Below are 20,662 nucleotides of genomic sequence, written 5' to 3' on the forward strand. Positions count from 1 at the left end.
GGCGGAAGAGACGGAAGAGGGAAAATGTAAAAATGACTGAAACGAGTCGGCACTCGTTATCCGTACGTGCAAAATTCTGTTCGTGCGTAGTGCAGCCGCGTTTGAGTTATGGTTAGAATCGTCACATCCAAACGTAATTTCGACCTAACGTGGGGAAAAAACCAAGTAAAGGGGTGTACCAGCATAGTCACGTGACCTAAAGTGACTAATTAAGATCACGTGACTATGGATGGAGCGTTACTTACGTAATTTTGTGACTGCTATGAATAAAAGATATAGCCAATAGTGACAAGCGTTGCTTATGTTTAATAAGGGGAAAATATTTGTCTGTGTAATATGTGTTGAAGTCAAATAAGCCATTTCACAGTTATGCGTGCTCATGTATGGGAGAGCCTATAGCACTTCCGGGTCAACGGTCACGGGACCCAAACACCAGCTTGCTGCAGGCTAAACAATCCGGCTGGAGTTTGCATGTCTGCTTTCTTCTTCGCTACTGTCACAATTACCCCTGTTTTTGCTCAATCTCATGTGACTGCATGCCCCTTGTCCCTCTAAGAAGCTGACACCGACCACAGGGGACCACGTACCTAGTTAGTATGCCAGAATCTCATTCGTTATCGGAATTAGCCTAACCAGATAAAAAGCTCCATTGACAAAGAATGGTGAGAATAAACACGACAGGAGCCGGTGGGAGCAAAAGAGCAATCTGGACCGCGTGAGGTTTCCCATGTTGAGTCAAATGGATGTTCTCCTGGTGGTGCCCTTCCATCTCCACCCGTCTTCGCAGTGTAACCGGTACACCAGACGCTGCCCGACAGGGTCCTGGGAATAACGCCGCTGGATCGCTAATTGGCATCACTTATGGTCTGATCTATGACGGCATCTGATTGTCTTCAAACCTCCGACTTTTGTTCCTGATTAATGAAAACATTCTTGCAGTCCCTCTTAATCATTGCCCCAGTTAAGTGAAGAAAACCCACAAAATAGAGCTGCAGTCCTATTCCATTGTCCCTAGCTGGGATATCCAGGTGTCCCACTTTAAACACTGTAATTTTCAAAGTAAGCGCTTCAGACCGCATTATAACGGATACAATCCACCCGACTCATTGAGGAAATGGTGAATGCAGATTGTATTTTCTTTGGAGGTTCATAATCGCTTTATTATTTCTGATTCTTTGTTATAGATACTGAGAGTTGTCACTGTATTCCTTTGTTCTGTTTTGTTCTAATAAAGTCCAGAAAAAAAAACCCCACTTTGGACCGTGTGGGACACTCAGTTAAGACCATTGAGGTCCAACTATGAGCTTTTTAACTGCAGCAACTTTAAGATACACTGTTGGAGCTGGAATTTCCATGGCTGCTGGTACCAGACAGACACAAAATACTGACAAACAGAGAGAAATTACTTGGATTTAAATAGCGCCGCTCACATGCGTCGGCTGTGTTTGGGTCAGATGACCTCTCACCTCTCCCACAGTGCAGTACGTCACCTGATAATGTGAGATGGCTTATTGTAGAGTGGTTCCCAATGGAAGCCGAGCACAGCCATCAGCTAATATTGTTTACTTGTGTAATTGAAATTATTTTCTCATGATTGTGTAAACGAGCAACATAGGTGTAACAGTACATACAAACTCATTGCTGACTAATTCATAATTCATTTATTGTGTAAAAAATGTATACTGGTACATGAAAGTATATAATGACACATCATAACAATAAAAATGTAACAATAAAACTATGGCATGGTGCCATTGGTGGTGTTTTTTGCATTATAAACGCTGTCATATCTGTTTTTAAATGCATTCACACTTGGCGAGAGTACCACTTTGCTTGGTAGACTATTCCAAATTTCTACAACTCTGACACTGAAAATTTTTTTCTAATATTCAACCTTGTTCTTTTCACCGCCAAACTCATTTCGTGACCCCTGAGGCCAGTATACCTTTATAACTCAAAAAAGTCTTGATAATCTATATAATCATAACCATTTACATAATTATTGTATGGCCTTGCCTTACAATATAAAGCGCCTTGGGGCAACTGTTTGTTGTGATTTGGCGCTATATAAAAAAAATTGATTGATTGATTGATTGATTTAATATTTTATATAATTCAATTAAATCTCCCTGGACACGTCTCTCCTCTGCAGTGGTCAAACCAAGCTCTACTAGTCTGTCTTCATAAGAAAGATCACACAATTCAGGAACTAGCTTTGTCGCCTGCCTCCGGACTTTCTCTAAAACTATTTTATCTTTTTCAAGGTATGGCGACCAGGCCTGAACGCAATATTCTAGGTGAGGGCGAACAAAACTTTTGTAAAGGATGAGAAAAGACTTCTTGTCTATAAAGGAAAAGGTACTACTAATCATACCCAACACCCTATTTGCCTTAGCAGCCGATGCTGCAATATCACTGGAAAAAGAAAGGTTATTTGATACTATTACTCCAAGGTCTTCTTCTTCTGTTACTGTTTGCAGGGTTTCGTTATTCATTGTATACTCATAACATGGATTTTTTCCCCATGTGTAAGACTTTGCATTTTTGTTCATTAAACCCAAGCAGCCAGTCTTTCAACCATAAGAGAAGATTATGTATTTTTAGATATCATTCCTATCGACCAAAGATAGTATGGGATGATACACTTTAGTAATCATCTGCAAAAATTTTGGAGTTCGAACTAATTGTGGAAGGCAGATCATTAATAAATAAAATAACAATAACACAGACAATAACAATACCGGCCCAATGACTGACCCCTGGGGGACACCGCTAGTAACCTGCATCCAGGGCGACTGGGCACCATCGACGCATGCACATTGTCTCCTGTCACTAAGGAAATTTTCGATCCAATTTAAGAGCTTGCCACCTATACTCGCTTTTTTAAAATCGAGGTAAAGTACGTCAAAAGGTAACCCTTCATCATGCAGCTTCGTCCATTCCTCTAGCGTGACCAATAGATTGGTCAGACATGACCTCCTTCTATGGAAGCCATACTGATCATTACTTAACATTTTTTCCAGAAACAATATAAGTTTTTCCCTTACTAACTTTTCACATAACTTGTAAACTTGAGAAGTCAAACTCACAGGCCTGTAATTACCAGCAACAGCTTTATCACCTTTTTTAAAAATAGAAGTAACATTGGTCCGTTTCCAAATATCCGGGAGTTTACTTTGGTCAAGAGATTGTCTAAGAATGCAATAAAGTGGCATAAAAATAACCTTGGCAGATTCTTTACATACTCGAGGATGGACCTTGTCAGGTCCCATGGACTTAATAGGATTAACTGACGTCAGTAATTTTCTAACATCTTCAGGGGAAAAGAATATATCATCTAGTATATTGGTTGTATTTACATCATCATAAAAACTAAAAGATCACATACCGCTTCTCTGTGAATACTATACATAAAATCATTGAACCATATCAGATTTTTATCATCCTCCTTTACAAAGACGGACTGAAAAAAGCTATTCAATTCAGCAGCAATTTCCTGGCTATCATTTAATACACCATTTTGTCCCCTAAGTCTGCTCATTTTTGACCTGTTTTTGTTTTACTATTCACATACATATTAAATACTTTTGGTTTCTTTTTTTACCCGTTTACAAAGATTTTTTTCAAAATCTTTTTTGGCAGCTCAAATTTTTTTGTTATCTGCATTTCTTGATTTAACATAATCTTGGTACCTAAGATAAGATTTGGTTTCCTGATACCTTTTAAAAGCAAAATATTTCTTTCTAATACACCTTTTAACTGACAAACCAAGGTGGATTTATTTTACAACCGCTAGTTATTTTGACTAATGGTACACACTCTGCAACAGCAATGCTAATCTGCTCGTGAAAAAAGTTCCATGCTTTGTCAACATCATTACAGTTAGGAACACGTGACCAATCACCCTTTCTGAGCATATTACATAGTTTTTCATAGTCTGCGCGATTATAGTCATATCTAAAAAGTTCTTTATTACAAGACACGTCTACCTTAACATGAAAATCCCATATTAGCACACCTATGGTCTGCTTTTCCAATAGGGCAACAAAGACTAACATTGCTGATATCCACAGGTGAAGAAGAAATTACAAAGTCCAAACAGTGTGGGGTGTTGGTTCCCCTTTGTCTAGTAGGTTCTAGTACATTCTGACTCAAAAAGAGATCACTGAGTTTATCATTGAATCGTTGTGAAAAAAGAATTTCCACCTTCATTAACCATACAATTTGGCCAATCAATATTTGGCAAGTTAAAATCACCATTTATAAATATTTTACCTTTGCAAATCCTACAGGCAACATCAAATTGTTCTAACAACCTTGCATTGTAATCATCACTTGCTTCACCTTTTCTATATACTACACCAAGTAAATTATTGTTACTACACTCACTTTTCATCCAAACCCATAAAGTATCTTTAACATTCATATCATTCAGAACATTGCACAGTTCAATCTCTATGTGGTCTCTCACCATTATCATAACACCACCTCTCACTTCAGTTGTATTTTTATGAAACATTTTAAAACCAGGTATACTAGAAAACAAAAACTCTCGCACACTGCCTCACTTGCAACACAAAGGTGAATTTAATCAAGCAAAGTTTCGGCCAAAGGCCATCATCAGGCAAAAAATTTGCCTGATGATGGCCTTTGTACCAGGTATACTAAAATCAGGCATATCACATTTTAACCATGTCTCAGTTCCAAATATAATGTTAGGTTTCTCCTCATTAATACGGAGGGTAAATTTGTCAAGTTTACTGACCACACTTTCAAAGTTTGTTGCCATGCATCTGACTGTGTTAGATGCAGGAATATCACAGTTTGTGGAAGCTAGAGTCAATTTGGTCCCTGATTTTAATACCATAGTAGGGTCATATGCTGAGTCATGATGTGTAGCTGTGTCCTATGCATGCTCTGCCTGTGCATTTTGTTGTCCTCTGCGTGTGGTACAATTGTCCGTAACGACCTTAAAGTCTCTTATTATAAGGCTTTCTTCTCTATCTTGCTTTCTTCTTTTCAGTTCAGCGTGTGCTGCTCAGTCTCTATCCCTCTGAGCTGATGTAAGGTCGGGCTTACACCAGCAGGCTTTAAATATGAAATTCATAATTTATTAAAGATGCATATTCCAGAACCATCAAGCAGGTGGCAGAGAATTTAACATTTTCAATTGGTCAGGTGCATAATTTTTACTCGCTGTCCAGTCATTGATTTATTGAAACCTTATTCCCATGATCATCATTATCTGCTCTTTAAATGCTAAAATTGAAGTCAGTAAGCAATGCAGAAGTTCAAAGAAGAAACAAGAAACATGTTAATAGGGATGTTACACGGGCTGGAGGGTTACTGCTAGTGTTACTTGGTGCAGTTCCAAACATCAAGAGGTGTATTGCTGAGCCTGTGTGGTTTAGTGGAGATTAAAATTATTCCATTATCTCAGAGTGGAAAAAAGTTACATTTTCTTTAGATGACAATAATAAAAAATTTTTTTGGGAAATTAGTGGGGAAAATGATGTTAACTGATGGCCATAGCTTGCTGCAGGTCGTCTGTAAAGACAGCTGGCAAGTTAAGAAAACTGTTGTTGCCGACCGAACATTCCCCCCTAAAAGTCCCTGCTGCCTTCACTGCACATGCGTCATCAGCCGTGGTTCATGGATTATCACCTTGTTTCTGCTTAAAACTGCACTCCAGTCATCATCTATCTCAGCGATAGATATTTGAATCTTTTGTACAACAATCATTTCAATATAAATTCAGCATTATTTCATCATAAAAGTCGGAGGAAGCGATCAGAGCACCACGGCTACATGAGCTGCTAGCTCATGCGTTTACTGCATGTCAGCCATTTCAAAGCGTCACAGAGTATTGCCTCGATTCTGCTTAAAACGGCCTTGTTTCTGCTTAAAACTGACTTTAGAATGATTTAAGAGGTTTTACCTTGTCATCTGATGGTTTATAATCCCATTAATCCATTTGATCAATTTGGGTGAAGAGTCTCAGACAAGCTGTTGAGATCCGAAATGACGCATGCGCAGTGGAGGCAGGGCTGACCAATTTTTAGGGGCGGACCATTCGGTTTGCGACACCGGATTGCTATTGTTTTTTTTGTTGTTGTTTTTTTTTTTGGAAAGGGCGAAGTGCAGTGTTTGAATTTGACATATGGGTGATTCTTTAACTACGGGCACTATTGGCCTTGTAAATGTAATTTCCACCACACCATTGCCTTACAATATAAAGCGCCTTGGGGCAACTGTTTGTTGTGATTTGGCGCTATATACATGTGCTCTGATGTCACTGTTTATCTCCATAGAAACTACCCAAACAATCTTTCATACAAACTGTTTAGGGACATTACAGTGTTGTGGTGGAAATTACGGCAATAGTGTGGGACAACTACATTTTGTTTAAAAAAAATCACAACAGTTGTATGACATTGAATACCCCAATTATGTTTTGATTATTTTACTGATATTTTATTCAGAGATATTTTAAAACATTAGAAAAAAACGTTTCTTTACCATTCATTTTTATCATTGAAGATCAAAAGTCTGGGTGTGGGACAAGCACAAAACGGCAATATTTCAATCAATCAATCAATTTTTTTTATATAGCGCCAAATCACAACAAACAGTTGCCCCAAGGCGCCCCACACTGCAAGGCAAGGCCATACAATAATTATGTAAAACCCCAACGGTCAAAACGACCCCCTGTGAGCAAGCACTTGGCTACAGTGGGAAGGAAAAACTCCCTTTTAACAGGAAGAAACCTCCAGCAGAACCAGGCTCAGGGAGGGGCAGTCTTCTGCTGGGACTGGTTGGGGCTGAGGGAGAGAACCAGGAAAAAGACATGCTGTGGAGGGGAGCAGAGATCGATCACTAATGATTAAATGCAGAGTGGTGCATACAGAGCAAAAAGAAAAAGAAACAGTGCATCATGGGAACCCCCCAGCAGTCTACGTCTATAGCAGCATAACTAAGGGATGGTTCAGGGTCACCTGATCCAGCCCTAACTATAAGCTTTAGCAAAAAGGAAAGTTTTAAGCCTAATCTTAAAAGTAGAGAGGGTGTCTGTCTCCCTGATCTGAATTGGGAGCTGGTTCCACAGGAGAGGAGCCTGAAAGCTGAAGGCTCTGCCTCCCATTCTACTCTTACAAACCCTAGGAACTACAAGTAAGCCTGCAGTCTGAGAGCGAAGCGCTCTATTGGGGTAATATGGTACTACGAGGTCCCTAAGATAAGATGGGACCTGATTATTCAAAACCTTATAAGTAAGAAGAAGAATTTTAAATTCTATTCTAGAATTAACAGGAAGCCAATGAAGAGAGGCCAATATGGGTGAGATATGCTCTCTCCTCTATTATATTTGCATATAATGATGCTGAAAAAAGGTGAAAAAGTCATCATAGACTACTAGAACAAATTTCTTAACACACTTTCATTGTAAAGATAACTATAAAAGTGTGAAATTTCCCCTTTTTTCTGTTTTTCATACAATATGATCAAAGGACATAATAAGTGCCCGTAGTCTAAGAATCACCCATAAACAAGGGTTGTTGGTTATTTCAGGGGAGTGGTTTGGTACTAGTCTTCATCAGAATTAAGGCAACTTCAATGTAAATGGACAGATTTGAGATTAATTCTGTGATTATAAGTTTTAACGGAGATGTATTTGTATTTCCCGTATTTGTATTTGATGTTGTCGTTTGTTGTATGATTGTATGTGTTTTTACCATTTTAACCACAGCATTGCAAGCCCAAGACAAATTTCCCTTGGGATAATAAAGTTGACTTTGACCTTAACGTGCTCCCTGTGAAATTGTTCTGATACTCTATAACTGCTAGCCAAAGGTAGCTGATAATGTCATTATCCACCCACTACTTTGGATGTTCTGGAATGGATATGGTAAATGGTAAATGACTGCATTTATATAGCACTTTTCCATCTGCATCAGACGCTCAAAGTGCTTTACAAATAATGCCTCACATTCACCCCGATGTGAAGCTGCTGCCATACAAGGCGCTCACTAAATTTTTCTCATAAACGGAACAGTTACTGAAATAATGTTTGTGTCTGCTTGCACTAAGGTTGTTTAAAAGTTATTTGTTCTTGAAAGTTGCAGAATAGAAAAATAAAGGAGTGTTGTGAAAATAGTGTTTCTTTCCTCTCACAATTACTTGTCTGCAACTGAAAAAGTTTTTCTACCTGTAATATAACCTATATCTAAGTTGCAGCAATAAGAGGTACAAGATCAGATGTATTTCACAACTCTTTTTAAGGATATGTATTTGCTAATTTCACAAAGGTTTAATTCTTGATTGCATTTTTTTTTTAACTTGAAAATTCTTCTCTGTTATAAAGTTAATCAATATGAGGACAAAGCTTCAGCTTTTAGCTCATACCTTTTTTTGTTAAGGGTCCAAAAAAGAACATTTTATTCATTTAAAAAAAAAATATCGGCTGATCTATCGGCAAATCAGCCGATTTATCGATTATCTGCATTTTGTTCATCCAAATATCGTTATCGGCCTCAAAAAATCCATATCGGTTGGGCTGTAGCTTTAACCACTAGACCATCACCTCCCCTGGAGTGTTTTTGTTCATTTTAATTACTACCATGGTATCTTCACTGATCTAATGGGCTATGTCTTCTGACTGCTTGATGTAACCAGTTTGATTTGTTTTGGTGACACGTGTCACAGTGACACTCCCGTGCCGTGTTACTTAGCTTGCTAACGCATTGCTAAGCTGTCTTGTAAATCACCTCAGACGTATTTGGTTACAAATACAAGGTTTTTAGATTCAGAAGTGCTAGATTCACCGCTGTGCTTCCTGTTCCGGAGCACAGCGGTGTTTTTCTGTATCTGTTAGCTGTTTAATCTGCGCAGTTAGATTGATCTAGTTATCTAGATTACGATTTGTTTCCCAGTGTAATCTTTACGTGCCTTAACTAAAGCACTCCTCTGCTGAATCACCTCTAAATTATTTACACATTATTCACTTTGCGTGTTTTTAGGAATCCGCTAGCTTAGCGTAGCTACTAGCTCTTAGCCGATTTAGCATGGCGGCTTCTCCTGTCTCTCCCGCACTTTTCTGCTCTGGGTGTGAAATGTTTAGTTATTCCTCGGCCTCCTTTAGCAGTAACGGTACTTGTAATAAGTGTAGCTTATTCGTAGCTTTGGAGGCCAGGCTGGGCGAATTGGAGACTCGGCTCCGCACCGTGGAAAATTCTACAGTTAGCCAGGCCCCTGTAGTCGGTGCGGACCAAGGTAGCTTAGCCGCCGTTAGTTCCCCCCTGGCAGATCCCGAGCAGCCGGGAAAGCAGGCTGACTGGGTGACTGTGAGGAGGAAGCGTAGCCCTAAACAGAAGCCCCGTGTACACCGCCAACCCGTTCACATCTCTAACCGTTTTTCCCCACTCGACGACACACCCGCCGAGGATCAAACTCTGGTTATTGGCGACTCTGTTTTGAGAAATGTGAAGTTAGCGACACCAGCAACCATAGTCAATTGTCTTCCGGGGGCCAGAGTAGGCGACATTGAAGGAAATTTGAAACTGCTGGCTAAGGCTAAGCGTAAATTTGGTAAGATTGTAATTCACGTCGGCAGTAATGACACCCGGTTACGCCAATCGGAGGTCACTAAAATTAACATTAAATCGGTGTGTAACTTTGCAAAAACAATGTCGGACTCTGTAGTTTTCTCTGGGCCCCTCCCCAATCGGACCGGGAGTGACATGTTTAGCCGCATGTTCTCCTTGAATTGCTGGCTGTCTGAGTGGTGTCCAAAAAATGAGGTGGGCTTCATAGATAATTGGCAAAGCTTCTGGGGAAAACCTGGTCTTGTTAGGAGAGACGGCATCCATCCCACTTTGGATGGAGCAGCTCTCATTTCTAGAAATCTGGCCAATTTTCTTAAATCCTCCAAACCGTGACTATCCAGGGTTGGGACCAGGAAGCAGAGTTGTAGTCTTACACACCTCTCTGCAGCTTCTCTCCCCCTGCCATCCCCTCATTACCCCATCCCCGTAGAGACGGTGCCTGCTCCCAGACTACCAATAACCAGCAAAAATCTATTTAAGCATAAAAATTCAAAAAGAAAAAATAATATAGCACCTTCAACTGCACCACAGACTAAAACAGTTAAATGTGGTCTATTAAACATTAGGTCTCTCTCTTCTAAGTCCCTGTTGGTAAATGATATAATAATTGATCAACATATTGATTTATTCTGCCTAACAGAAACCTGGTCACAGCAGGATGAATATGTTAGTTTAAATGAGTCAACACCCCCGAGTCACACTAACTGTCAGAATGCTCGTAGCACGGGCCGGGGCGGAGGATTAGCAGCAATCTTCCATTCCAGCTTATTAATTAATCAAAAACCCAGACAGAGCTTTAATTCATTTGAAAGCTTGTCTCTTAGTCTTGTCCATCCAAATTGGAAGTCCCAAAAACCAGTTTTATTTGTTATTATCTGTCGTCCACCTGGTCGTTACTGTGAGTTTCTCTGTGAATTTTCAGACCTTTTGTCTGACTTAGTGCTTAGCTCAGATAAGATAATTATAGTGGGCGATTTTAACATCCACACAGATGCTGAGAATGACAGCCTCAACACTGCATTTAATCTGTTATTAGACTCTATTGGCTTTGCTCAAAAAGTAAATGAGTCCACCCACCACTTTAATCATATCTTAGATCTTGTTCTGACTTATGGTATGGAAATAGAAGACTTAACAGTATTCCCTGAAAACTCCCTTCTGTCTGATCATTTCTTAATAACATTTACATTTACTCTGATGGACTACCCAGCAGTAGGGAATAAGTTTCATTACACTAGAAGTCTTTCAGAAAGCGCTGTAACTAGGTTTAAGGATATGATTCCTTCTTTATGTTCTCTAATGCCATATAACAACACAGTGCAGAGTAGCTACCTAAACTCTGTAAGGGAGATAGAGTATCTCGTCAATAGTTTTACATCCTCATTGAAGACAACTTTGGATGCTGTAGCTCCTCTGAAAAAGAGAGCTTTAAATCAGAAGTGTCTGACTCCGTGGTATAACTCACAAACTCGTAGCTTAAAGCAGATAACCCGTAAGTTGGAGAGGAAATGGCGTCTCACTAATTTAGAAGATCTTCACTTAGCCTGGAAAAAGAGTCTGTTGCTCTATAAAAAAGCCCTCCGTAAAGCTAGGACATCTTTCTACTCATCACTAATTGAAGAAAATAAGAACAACCCCAGGTTTCTTTTCAGCACTGTAGCCAGGCTGACAAAGAGTCAGAGCTCTATTGAGCTGAGTATTCCATTAACTTTAACTAGTAATGACTTCATGACTTTCTTTGCTAACAAAATTTTAACTATTAGAGAAAAAATTACTCATAACCATCCCAAAGACGTATCGTTATCTTTGGCTGCTTTCAGTGATGCCGGTATTTGGTTAGACTCTTTCTCTCCGATTGTTCTGTCTGAGTTATTTTCATTAGTTACTTCATCCAAACCATCAACATGTTTATTAGACCCCATTTCTACCAGGCTGCTCAAGGAAGCCCTACCATTATTTAATGCTTCGATCTTAAATATGATCAATCTATCTTTGTTAGTTGGCTATGTACCACAGGCTTTTAAGGTGGCAGTAATTAAACCATTACTTAAAAAGCCATCACTTGACCCAGCTATCTTAGCTAATTATAGGCCAATCTCCAACCTTCCTTTTCTCTCAAAAATTCTTGAAAGGGTAGTTGTAAAACAGCTAACTGATCATCTGCAGAGGAATGGTCTATTTGAAGAGTTTCAGTCAGGTTTTAGAATTCATCATAGTACAGAAACAGCATTAGTGAAGGTTACAAATGATCTTCTTATGGCCTCGGACAGTGGACTCATCTCTGTGCTTGTTCTGTTAGACCTCAGTGCTGCTTTTGATACTGTTGACCATAAAATTTTATTACAGAGATTAGAGCATGCCATAGGTATTAAAGGCACTGCGCTGCGGTGGTTTGAATCATATTTGTCTAATAGATTACAATTTGTTCATGTAAATGGGGAATCTTCTTCACAGACTAAAGTTAATTATGGAGTTCCACAAGGTTCTGTGCTAGGACCAATTTTATTCACTTTATACATGCTTCCCTTAGGCAGTATTATTAGACGGTATTGCTTAAATTTTCATTGTTACGCAGATGATACCCAGCTTTATCTATCCATGAAGCCAGAGGACACACACCAATTAGCTAAACTGCAGGATTGTCTTACAGACATAAAGACATGGATGACCTCTAATTTCCTGCTTTTAAACTCAGATAAAACTGAAGTTATTGTACTTGGCCCCACAAATCTTAGAAACATGTTGTCTAACCAGATCCTTACTCTGGATGGCATTACCCTGACCTCTAGTAATACTGTGAGAAATCTTGGAGTCATTTTTGATCAGGATATGTCATTCAAAGCGCATATTAAACAAATATGTAGGACTGCTTTTTTGCATTTACGCAATATCTCTAAAATCAGAAAGGTCTTGTCTCAGAGTGATGCTGAAAAACTAATTCATGCATTTATTTCCTCTAGGCTGGACTATTGAAATTCATTATCATCAGGTTGTCCTAAAAGTTCCCTAAAAAGCCTTCAGTTAATTCAAAATGCTGCAGCTAGAGTACTGACGGGGACTAGAAGGAGAGAGCATATCTCACCCATATTGGCCTCTCTTCATTGGCTTCCTGTTAATTCTAGAATAGAATTTAAAATTCTTCTTCTTACTTATAAGGTTTTGAATAATCAGGTCCCATCTTATCTTAGGGACCTCGTAGTACCATATCACCCCAATAGAGCACTTCGCTCTCAGACTGCAGGCTTACTTGTAGTTCCTAGGGTTTGTAAGAGTAGAATGGGAGGCAGAGCCTTCAGCTTTCAGGCTCCTCTCCTGTGGAACCAGCTCCCAATTCAGATCAGGGAGACAGACACCCTCTCTACTTTTAAGATTAGGCTTAAAACTTTCCTTTTTGCTAAAGCTTATAGTTAGGGCTGGATCAGGTGACCCTGAACCATCCCTTAGTTATGCTGCTATAGACGTAGACTGCTGGGGGGTTCCCATGATGCACTGTTTCTTTCTCTTTTTGCTCTGTATGCACCACTCTGCATTTAATCATTAGTGATCGATCTCTGCTCCCCTCCACAGCATGTCTTTTTCCTGGTTCTCTCCCTCAGCCCCAACCAGTCCCAGCAGAAGACTGCCCCTCCCTGAGCCTGGTTCTGCTGGAGGTTTCTTCCTGTTAAAAGGGAGTTTTTCCTTCCCACTGTAGCCAAGTGCTTGCTCACAGGGGGTCGTTTTGACCGTTGGGGTTTTACATAATTATTGTATGGCCTTGCCTTACAATATAAAGCGCCTTGGGGCAACTGTTTGTTGTGATTTGGCGCTATATAAAAAAAAATTGATTGAATTGATTGATTGATTTTTTGGATCAACCAACCAATGTATGTTTACACACTACTGTCACTCTAATTGGCAGTCACTGTGTTGCTTTGCTCAGCATTTAATTTGGCTCTGTATAGCTGGTGGCACCGCAACCACTTGTCTCTTGTTGCTGTAACATGCCAACTGAAAATGAATGACAGCTGTTTGCCTTGCCTCTGTCTTTTACAGCTGAGGTGACCAAGGGGTAAGTGGATGCTTTTTGTTTGATGAGTGATAGTGGATATGGTTTTTGTGGTGTTAGTGTTGATGAGAATGGCATGATTAAGCCTCAAGCTCCTAATGAAATGGCAGGCTGTTAACCATAGGAGGTCCAATAATTAACCATAGTGGCCTCCAAAATCATGTTGTATAACTGTAGCTTCTTGTCTGTAGCTACTAGCAACTTTAATCTCCTTTTTATCGTTGGGTTAGGTTAGGAAAGAGGGAGTGGACTATCAGCCCAGCAGAGCATAGGCCACTAATGGGCCCATTGCTCCCTACAAAATAAACCTTCTTAGTTAAAAATTTTGGTATCCTTGATAAAGGATACCAGGTTTCTTAGCTTTAGTTTCTTAATCTGGTCAGGTTCCAGGGTAGCCAAAAGGAACCCAAAAACCTGTGCCCCAGTCTACCCCATTCTGGACACTGGCTCCCCAAAATGGAGAGAAATCTCAGGTTGACACCCTTACAACGGGTTCTGGACCCACAAACTTAGTTGAGCTCCACTTTTTATTGTCAGATCTCATTGTTTTGCGTGAAATATTTCAGTAGTCCTACAGATTTGTCACTTTATGTCCACAAATGACCCTGCTATAAGCAAAGTTTAGCCTTGCAATGGTTTTATGTTTTTGTGATTTTGGTCTGTGAGACATGCTTAGTGAATTTGACTGAAATGCATCTGCAGGGACTGTGGGAAATGTCTATAGTTCTAGCTAACCTGAAGGAATAGGGAGCACGCCCCTCCCTGCACGCCAGCGTTGGCAGTTGGGTGAGGGGTGTATAGGAGTTGCCCTGTTCATTTCTCCGTGAGACTTTAATGCAGTGGTCTCCAACTCTGTTCCTGGAGATCACCTGTATACTTTCATCCTTGCCTGGTCTGTGCACACCTGAGACATTCACTCTGGTGTTGGCCAGCTCTTGATTAGCTATGAGTAAATCAGATATACTTTAGAGAAGAAAAAATGCTGGACAGACAATCTCCAAGACCATATTTTGTGACCACTATTCTAAGAACACCTTTATGTCTGTGTCTAAAGCCCCGGTCACACGACACTAACAAAGGACACCAAAGCCAAAACGAAACAAGAAATCTGGACTTATGGTGACTTTCGGAGACATCGTTTAACCGTCATCCAGCTTCGTTTCTGTAGCTGGCGCTTTGTCATAATTTTCAAACTGTTGAAAAATGTGAATGAATCCCGATGACAACCTTAATTTGTCTGTAATCCGTTTTGCTTTCTGTCTTGATGGTTCCTCATCGTTTGCATTATTTTCGTACTGTCAGCATTCTGTTTGATTGTTGTCCAACTTCGTCCAACCTCCGAAGTCCGACATCTTGCACAAACATTGATGATATCTGAATGGATCAGTAACTAAAGATCCGACGAGATGAATGTGACTTGTCCATGTGTGGGACGAAAAGCAGCGTTGTCATACAGAAACAATAGTGACAAGAATGTTTGATCAACAGCTGTAACTATTTACGCACGTTCGCACAGCCGTCTGTGGCTGGAGAGGCTGTGTGCCATAGACGGCTGTGCGAATGTGCATGTGTGCACATGTTGTTTTTGTGAAGACAGACCTGTTGTCAAGACAACTCTCGCACCTGCAGGTGCTGTGGGGAGTGCACGTTGGCTGCAGAAATGATCACAGGCTGGCGCTCGGTCTGATAATCACTGTCAAGTCACATCATCATGAATATTTTGTTTAAAGCATCAGGGTCGCCGTTCACTTAGTTTTTTCTTTTGTTAGTTTCGGTTTTGTTTTGTTCTTTTATGGGTGATTCTTAGACTACGGGCACTTATTATGTCCTTTGATCATATTGTATGAAAAACAGAAAAAAGGGGAAATTTCACACTTTTATAGTTATCTTTACAATTAAAGTGTGTTAAGAAATTTGGTCTAATAGTCTATGATGACTTTTTCACCTTTTTTCAGTATCATTATATGCAAATATTGCCGTTTTGTGCTTGTCCCACACCCAGACTTTTGATCTTCAATGATAAAAATGAATGGTAAAAAAACATTTTTTCTAATGTTTTAAAATATCTCTGAATAAAATATCAGTAAAATAATCAAAACATAATTGGGGTATTCAATGTCATACAACTGTTGTGATTTTTTTTAAACAAAATGTAGTTGTCCCACACTATTGCCGTAATTTCCACCACAACACTGTAATGTCCCTTTAAACAGTTTGTATGAAAGATTGTTTGGGTAGTTTCTATGGAGATAAACAGTGACATCAGAGCACATGTATATAGTGCCAAATCACAACAAACAGTTGCCCCAAGGCGCTTTATATTGTAAGGAAATGGTGTGGTGGAAATTACATTTACAAGGCCAATAGTGCCCGTAGTTAAAGAATCACCCTTATGCGCTCTGGACTCGCAGGCTTTTCGGTGATGGGAAAAGTGCCGGCTCATTAGTCCACTTTTTCTCGATGATTTGTGACTTTGGGACTTTTTTTCCTTTGTTCAGCGATTGCTTTGTGACCGGGCCTTAAGACACCCAATGACTTGTATGGGCTTGGTGAAGAAATCTGACTCCTTTAATTTAATATGTGTGTTTTTCTTTGTAGAGTCATGCTGTCTGAGGTGCTCCAGGTCCTGCGGGGAGCAGAAAAAGTGGGGTCTGCCATGTTCACCACCCAGGGGGAACAACTCCGATTACTGGCCTGCAACTCCTCTGCCTGTGCAATAATCAAAGCTGCTCAGGAGTCAGCTGAAACAGTGATGGGAACATTTAAAATGGACAGCAGTGCGGTGAGGATTTTCACACAAACAGTAAAGCTGTGTAATATATGTTTTCACTCATTTAATACATGTCAGCTGGCTGTGCAAGTTGTATTGTAGGGTGATTCTTAGACTACGGGCACTTATTATGTCCTTTGATCATATTGTATGAAAAACAGAAAAAAAGGGGAAATTTCACACTTTTATAGTTATCTTTACAATGAAAGTGTGTTAAGAAATTTGTTCTAGTAGTCTATGATGACTTTTTCACCTTTTTTCAGCATCATTATATGCAAAATATTGCCATTTTGTGCTTGTCCCACACCCAGACTTTTGATCTTCAATGATAAAAATGAATGGTAAAGAAATGTTTTTTCTAATGTTTTAAAATATCTCTGAATAAAATATCAGTAAAATAATCAAAACATAATTGGGGTAGTCAATGTCATACAACTGTTGTGATTTTTTTTAAACAAAATGTAGTTGTCCCACACTATTGCCGTAATTTCCACCACAACACTGTAATGTCCCTAAACAGTTTGTATGAAAGATTGTTTGGGTAGTTTCTATGGAGATAAACAGTGACATCAGAGCACATGTATATAGCGCCAAATCACAACAAACAGTTGCCCAAAGGCGCTTTATATTGTAAGGCAATGGTGTGGTGGAAATTATATTTACAAGGCCAATATTGCCGTAGTTAAAGAATCACCCTCTAATGTTCATAGGCATAAAAAGTATTTAATGATTTGGCTGTAACTTGTGGTTTCTGATGATTGTTGTTTTTATAATGAGTATTTGATTGATGTCTTACAGTCAGGGGCATATATAGATTAAAAATTACTAACTCTGAAGCTGGAATAATTTATTTATACCATTGGTCCAAATATTCACGTTTTTTGCACCAGTCAATAAAAGAGGATGAGTTTCCGCATGCTGAAGGCTGGGAGGATATGGACTTTGATGAAACCAAAAATTTTGAAGTTGGTTCTGACTTTCCCTCAGAAGGTGCAGAGCAAAGTCAGACAGAAGCTACAGCGGACATGCCAACAGGTATTTTCAAGTCCTTTATATGTATGTAGCATGTACTAGTGCTGAAAAATGCAAAGAACAATGTTTTGTGTAGATCAGGGGTGGACAATTATTTTTTGCAAAGGGCCGAATGAGAAACAGAAAATATTGTGGAGGGCTGGGCCAAAAGGCTAAACTCAAGTCTGCACAACAATAATTTCATTCCTATATAAAAAGCAGTAAATAGCATTGTTTTGATAAACTACATGTTCTGATTAGGCAATGAAAAAAAGAGGTTACCTTACAAAAATGTAATTTATTCAATCAAATTTTCCAAGACAATAGTGAACAAAATGTGAAACATTTCTGCCTCATTACATTTGTGATAATTTTCAGTCACATTGACCCCAAAACGCATTTTGAGTTTAATTAGGGAATAACCCCCTTGTGTCTGATGATTTGCGGACGTTAATGCTGGATTTTGTGGTCGCAAATTGACTTTTATCGGCGATGCATTATCACACTTGAGCTGAAGAAGGAAGATCTCTTTCTGTACTTTGAGACACATTTTTACTTTTTCTGTTATGGAATATCAGCCAAGTCTTTTGGTTTTGTTGGCACTTTGATTTCAGTGGTAAAGTGTTGCTTCTCATCCACTCATGTCCAAGTCCTGTTTTCATTGTTTAGCCATTGATAAACCTTTTCTTTGGGCAACACGGTGGTTTAGTGGTTAGCACTGTTGCCACACAGCAAGAAGGCTGTGGGATCGCTTCCCACCTGGGGCCTTTCTCTGTTGAGTTTACGTGGGTTCTCTTTGGGTACTCTGGCTTCCTCCCACATCCAAAGACATGCAGATTAGCTGAATTGGTAACTTTAAATTGACCGTAGGTGTGAATGTGTTTGTGTGTCTGTATGTGGATAGGCTGGTGTCTTGGTGTCCTGTCCAGGGCGCACCCCGCCTCACGCTCTATGACTGCTGGGATGGGCTCCATCCCCCCGTGACCCTTAATTGGAGTAAGCGGGTATAGAAAATGGGTGGATAAACATCTTCTTTGCAAACCATAGGAGGGCATTACACACCAGGAACATCGCCAGCAGGGTCAGGCTGGCCAGGACAAAACACTCGCTTCCTCCACATGACCGCCACCACCCATCAGCACTACCAGACCAGGTTCGTTCACGACACAGTGGTGGCCAGACTCACACCTGATGACATCAAGAAGGCCAGGGAGGCCAAGCAGGAACTGATCAAACCTGTCAGACAGAAGGTTAGTTAAACTTCAACTCAAATTACATGATAATTTCACAAATTGAGACCAGTATACATTATAACAGCTACACAAAGTTCTGTTTTTCTGTGTGATTGTTGGTTTTTAGTAGTAAATGGTAAACAGGTTGAGTCAGGTAAAAATTTAATAAATCCTACAAAGGCTTAAACACAGACTTAAACTTCAGTCTGTGTACGATCATTCCCCAAAGTTTCAGTTATCTTGGTCACTTTGCATAAAAGTCATGTTCTTTTGAAATTATGCTCCAAATGGTCTGATTTATTGGTGAAATAGGCCTCCAGGCAAAATGTATTTTCCTTGGTTGACCAAGACACGTTGGAAAGACATGAAAAATTGAATTTGACATATATTGAAATACAATCAATGATTGCTTTTATTATTGCTTTTGTCTTCCTCCAGCTGAGTGATCGAGCCAAAGAAAGGAAAGTTCCTGCCACAAGAATCAGCAGGATGGCTAATTTTGGTGGTAAGAATATTAATCTTTTTTCTGTTTTTAACCTGAATAATTGTTCAGCTTGGCTAGAGATATTAAGTCACATCTGGCAGCATGTTTCTGAGGCACGTTACTGCGTCCACCACAACACGGAACAGTCTTGGGTCCTGAATGGCAACCCCCTCCCCACCCAGGCAGACAACTGGTTCATCCACATTAACCATCTGTCTGCCAGAGTCTGGTGAAACTTGGGCATACCCTGGGCCCTTTCGAGGTATTGGGTTCCTCAATACTGAGATAATTACATTCTTACAAAAAATGAAGTGAAGATCCGCACAGCCGGTTAGCTCCCAAACAAGTCTTTAATGAACACCGAGGGTGACGTTTCGGGCCTAGCCCTTCATCAGACATAATCCTAATAATCATAATTATGTCTGATGAAGGGCTAGGCCTGAAACGTCACCCTCGGTGTTCATTAAAGACTTGTTTGGGAGCTAACCGGCTGTGCGGATCTTCACTTCATTTTTTGTGCTATTTTTCTGTTTGATCCTGCACGCCAATACAGGCTCAGATGTGCGTGTCATTTCATTATAATTACATTCTTAACCATGCCCAGAGAAACTTGACACATGGCCAAAATGTCATTGCTGACAAATGCAACTTGGGTAGAGATGTTATAACTTATTCATTTTATTACTTGTCACTTAAGTTTTATTAGTCTTGTAAAATCATAAATGTTCAGGTGATGATAAGCAGGACCTACCTAAGAACACACCAGGGATTACATGGGCCTTTGAGCCTGGGATGTGGGACATGGACATTTCTGGGGACTTCTTGAAGGAAGTTGTAGGACATGAGGTTATCATGATGTTGCCTTGCGGACAATTAGCTACTAGTATAAATGGATGGACATTAACTGGACAAAGTGAGGCGGTGAACTCAGAATCAGAGATCCAAGACATTCTCTAGGTCCCACTATTTAAAATTGTTTTGATGTTTTTTTTTTTTTTTGTAGTGTGCATTTATTAGTTTTTATTTGGGCGGTATTTTAAGTAGCCTTCACTGATACACAACATTGATTGACTTGATTTAAATGGAAGTGGCGGCATTACCACAACATCCCGCTGCACATCTCATGCATTTGCCATGAAGTATTTAAAGATCAGTAGTATTAAAAATAATAACAAATGATTCCAATCTGTGGCGGAAAACCTGTTATTTGTGCGGTAGTAAAAGAAAGCTGTTTTACATCATACATTAAATCTATATGGCTCTTACCCAAACCTCTTTGGTTTTATTAACATTGCTTTGAGCAGATGGAATCAGTTAATCAGTGAAATCACCTGGTGGAGTGGGTGATTGCAAAGAAAACCTGCACCCTCTCGGCCCTTTCTGGAGTTAGTTGAATACCTCTGGTCTAGAATATGTCTCAAACAACACTTGCAGATTTTGTTTTTACCTATGAACATTTTGGATGTGTAAAGAAAAAAAAATCATTCTTTTAAGCTCACATCTTATTTATACATATGTATA

At 39.7% G+C, this 20,662-nt stretch overlaps 1 protein-coding gene across 1 annotated transcript in view; it reads left to right on the plus strand.

Moving 5' to 3' along the window:
• coq8b (coenzyme Q8B) overlaps nucleotides 1–20,662 on the plus strand; it is a 54,335-nt gene that overhangs the window by 182 nt on the left and 33,491 nt on the right. The window contains exons 2-5 of the mRNA XM_034167876.1: nucleotides 16,243–16,426; nucleotides 17,305–17,449; nucleotides 18,473–18,675; nucleotides 19,096–19,162. Of these exons, the coding sequence (XP_034023767.1) occupies nucleotides 16,247–16,426; nucleotides 17,305–17,449; nucleotides 18,473–18,675; nucleotides 19,096–19,162 (595 nt within the window). The 5' untranslated portion in view covers nucleotides 16,243–16,246. The remainder of the gene's footprint in view (nucleotides 1–16,242; nucleotides 16,427–17,304; nucleotides 17,450–18,472; nucleotides 18,676–19,095; nucleotides 19,163–20,662) is intronic.

This window comes from Thalassophryne amazonica, chromosome 4 (genome assembly GCF_902500255.1).
Source record: "Thalassophryne amazonica chromosome 4, fThaAma1.1, whole genome shotgun sequence".
Classification (NCBI taxonomy): Eukaryota; Metazoa; Chordata; class Actinopteri; order Batrachoidiformes; family Batrachoididae; genus Thalassophryne; species Thalassophryne amazonica.